The sequence below is a fragment of the Dendropsophus ebraccatus genome, chromosome 5 (genome assembly GCF_027789765.1).
Source record: "Dendropsophus ebraccatus isolate aDenEbr1 chromosome 5, aDenEbr1.pat, whole genome shotgun sequence".
Classification (NCBI taxonomy): domain Eukaryota; kingdom Metazoa; phylum Chordata; class Amphibia; order Anura; family Hylidae; genus Dendropsophus; species Dendropsophus ebraccatus.
In genome coordinates this window covers 122,778,405-122,781,537 of record NC_091458.1, presented here as the reverse complement: position 1 = coordinate 122,781,537, position 3,133 = coordinate 122,778,405, and the positions used below count along the sequence as shown (strand labels likewise).

The 3,133-nt window shown below is 43.0% G+C and overlaps 1 protein-coding gene across 1 annotated transcript; it reads right to left on the bottom strand.

Moving 5' to 3' along the window:
• Nucleotides 1–253: 253 nt before the first annotated feature.
• On the bottom strand, nucleotides 254–2,557 carry LOC138793784 (uncharacterized). The gene is made up of 4 exons (XM_069972476.1): nucleotides 2,193–2,557; nucleotides 1,819–1,940; nucleotides 1,442–1,588; nucleotides 254–1,300 (listed from the first exon to the last, which is right to left on the bottom strand). Exons 1-4 carry the CDS (start codon nucleotides 2,337–2,339, stop codon nucleotides 406–408), a joined length of 1,311 nt encoding a protein of 436 aa, XP_069828577.1. The 5' UTR covers nucleotides 2,340–2,557; the 3' UTR covers nucleotides 254–405.
• Nucleotides 2,558–3,133: the final 576 nt, after the last annotated feature.

Genomic DNA, 3,133 nt, shown 5'->3' with positions numbered 1-3,133 from the left:
CTAGAAAGTTAGACATATAGTGCGCACCCTGCTGGTCACTCCATAGGAAATGCACATGTTTTGATCACATCAATCTTTCAGCACACTAGGTTCAAAGGACTATACAATTAACATTAGCAGGATGTGACCATGCTCGATAATTACTGGCCAGTAGTATATCGAGTGAGGTTATGTGTATTTTCGAACACTACTATGTGGGAACACACAACATGTTTTACATACATTGAAAAGGCAGACACATTGTTTAGTCGAATAAGAAAATATATTTTTTGTTTTAGTAAAAAGAGAAGGAAAATTAAATATCAACCAATACATGGGGTTCAAACAACAAAAGAAAATAAAAAAACACACATCCCAGAGACAGGTGACATACATGCGGGAAAACATCAGTCCTGTGGCCGTGGCTCATAAGGGAGGCTGTGAAAGGGGCACGGGCACGGGCACGGCGCCTTCAGGAGTCATGAAGTAGTCAGCAAAGAGGTTCCTGACCACTATCCCGCGGTTGAGTTGTCTCCCTTGGCCATAGTTGATAGGGGCACTAAAAGCTGGCAGTGTCTCCACGTTCACCTCCGGGGTGGGAGCATAGTCCCGAAGGTAGTTGTGGAGAACACAGGCAGCTTTAATGACCATGTCAACTGTGGCCAATTTCAACTGCAGGGCAGTGGTAAACACTCTCCACTGACTAGTCATGATCCCGAAGGCGCACTCCACGAAGTTACGTGCCCGGCTCAGCCTCCGGTTAAATACTCTCCCCCGTTCATCCAGCCCTCTCCGTGGGTAAGGGCGCAGCAGGTTGTTCAGTAAAGGGAAGGCTTGATCCCCTACCATGACGAATGGAGCGGGATGCGTGGTACCCGGAAGAGGAGTGGGAGGAGGTAGAGTCACGTGATCTAAGAGTATGCGCCGCCCAAACTCTGATCTCAGTAGCGCCCGGGAGTCCCCAGTACTGCCATAGGAGCCGACGTCGATGGCAAGGAAACGATACGTGGAATCAACAACCGCGATCAGGACCACAGAAAAAAATTTCTTATAATTGAAATACTGTGATCCTGATCGCGGTGGTTGCTTCACACGTATGTGCTTACCATCAACCGCCCCTATACAGTTGGGGAAATTGGCCACAGACTGAAAGCCTGCTGCTGACTGCAACCAAATCTCCCTGGTCGGACTGGGCATCACGATGGGCTGCAAATGCTCCCAGATCACGGCGCACGTGCACCTCACAATTCCAGAGATGGTGGACGTACCAACCCTGAATTGGAGGTGCAACGATACATAACTCTCCCCTGTCGCCAAGAATCTGTGAAAAAAAGAAAAATAGTATTTTATGATTCTATTTCACATTCAGCTACATATTAAATTATTACATATTTTAACACTATATTAGATTTAACTACAATTACATGAACAAATAGTTCGCATTAAAATAAAGCATCTTCACCTTAACGTTATGAGCAGACGTCCCACAGGAGGGATGGATTTCCGCATGTAGGTGTCCTGTCTCTGGAGATGTGGGGTCAAAATGGAAAGTAAATTATCAAAGGCCTCCATAGGCAGGCGCACGAAGTCCTGGAACTTGTCAGGATGTCTGCAACAAATTAAGAAAAATATTGATCACTAATATTACACACAAACACACATCATAGGAAGATGTCATACGGTTTACAAATGTTGAAATTAACATCAAACGTTGTAAGGATAAACAAAAAACATAATAAAATTATGGACTTTGGGGTAAACATTTGGGGACAGTAACCTTTACATTTGCAATATTACATTCAAAGATTTGCCGACTTTGATGTATTCAAATCGACATACCGTCGCAAATCATCATACAGGCAACCAATGTGGCCCCGGGTCTCCCTCCGCACATTGATGGGGTGGACCCAATATCGCCGTCCCACCTCCTGCAGACGGCGCTGCTCTGCGTCTTTTTGCCTCTGAGAAGAATTTTTAAAAAATGACATTTATTATTTTTAAGACATCTCAATTAGTCACAAAATTATTACACAGTTGCATTTAAGTACCTTTGGTCAACAGTACTTAAGGGAGCTTGCATAAACAATACATTTAAATCAATGTTTTACGGATTATAAGCCTAAACAGTTTGTAAGGCTAGTTTTAAATAAGTTACATAAAGCTTGAAAAAAAAACAAAAAAAAAAAAAAAAAAAAAAAAATATATAGACTTACACACAAACGCAGGTAATAATTACGCATCTTCCACAGGATCGAAAGCACCACGAGCTGGTGCTTGCGGCGCAGCCTCATACGCCGGGCTGGCCCATAGGGCGCATTATTAGCGCCATCAGACATCTTTGGTTTTTTTTTTTTTGGCATTCAAAACACTACAAGCATATGGGCGTACTTCGCGAGTGGGCGGAGATTTTATAGGGATGTGGGTGTGCTTATTTGGCCCGGGGGCAGATTCATGAATCAAATACATGCTTTTGAGCGGGGCCAAACAAGCCAAGACACATCATGACACTACGGCCGGACTCTTACGATAAGACCGTAAGTGCTTTTCAAATACAGCCGCCAGACCACCCGGAGATGTACGGGACAGAAATTTTAACGCCCGCACTGTTACTACGTGTGAAACCGGCCTAAGGGTGCATTTACACAGAAAGATTTATCTGACATATTTTGGAAGCCAAAGCCAGAAAGGGATTTGAAAAGAGGATAGATCCCAGTCCTTTATGACCTGATCCCTGTTTATAGTCTGTTCCTGGTTTGGGCTTTAAAGATCTGTCGGATAAATCTGTCTGTGTAAACGCACCATTAAATATCTAAATCTGTTGAGCCTTGTAAAAGGAAGGGAAAAAGAAGACATGATCAAAACTTTTAAATATGTTAAAAGCCTAAATAGGCTTAACAGGAAGTGTTTTTTTTAATAAGAAACCAAACACTGGAACAAGGGGACACAATCTGAGGTTAGTTTGGGGAAAGAAAAGAGGCAACAAGAAAAAATATTACTTTACTAAAAGATACTGGGAACAAACTTCAAGCAGATGCCTTTTAGTCTCAAACTCCCTCCAAATAGTCTGTAAGCTCTTGCGAGCAGGACCCTCACTCCTCATGTATGAATAATTATAAGTATATCTCTACCCCCAGAATTGTAAAGTGCTGCGGAA

What these genes read in the sequence shown, in the direction of transcription:
- LOC138793784 (XM_069972476.1), bottom strand. Translation starts at nt 2,339, where the DNA reads ATGCCAAAAAAAAAAAAACCAAAGATGTCTGATGGCGCTAATAATGCG. An exon ending in CTGTATGATGATTTGCGACG is followed by an intron (nt 1,589 to 1,818) that starts GTATGTCGATTT and finishes AATTTGTTGCAG; the next exon opens with ACATCCTGACAAGTTCCAGG. An exon ending in CGTCTGCTCATAACGTTAAG is followed by an intron (nt 1,301 to 1,441) that starts GTGAAGATGCTT and finishes TTTTTTTCACAG; the next exon opens with ATTCTTGGCGACAGGGGAGA.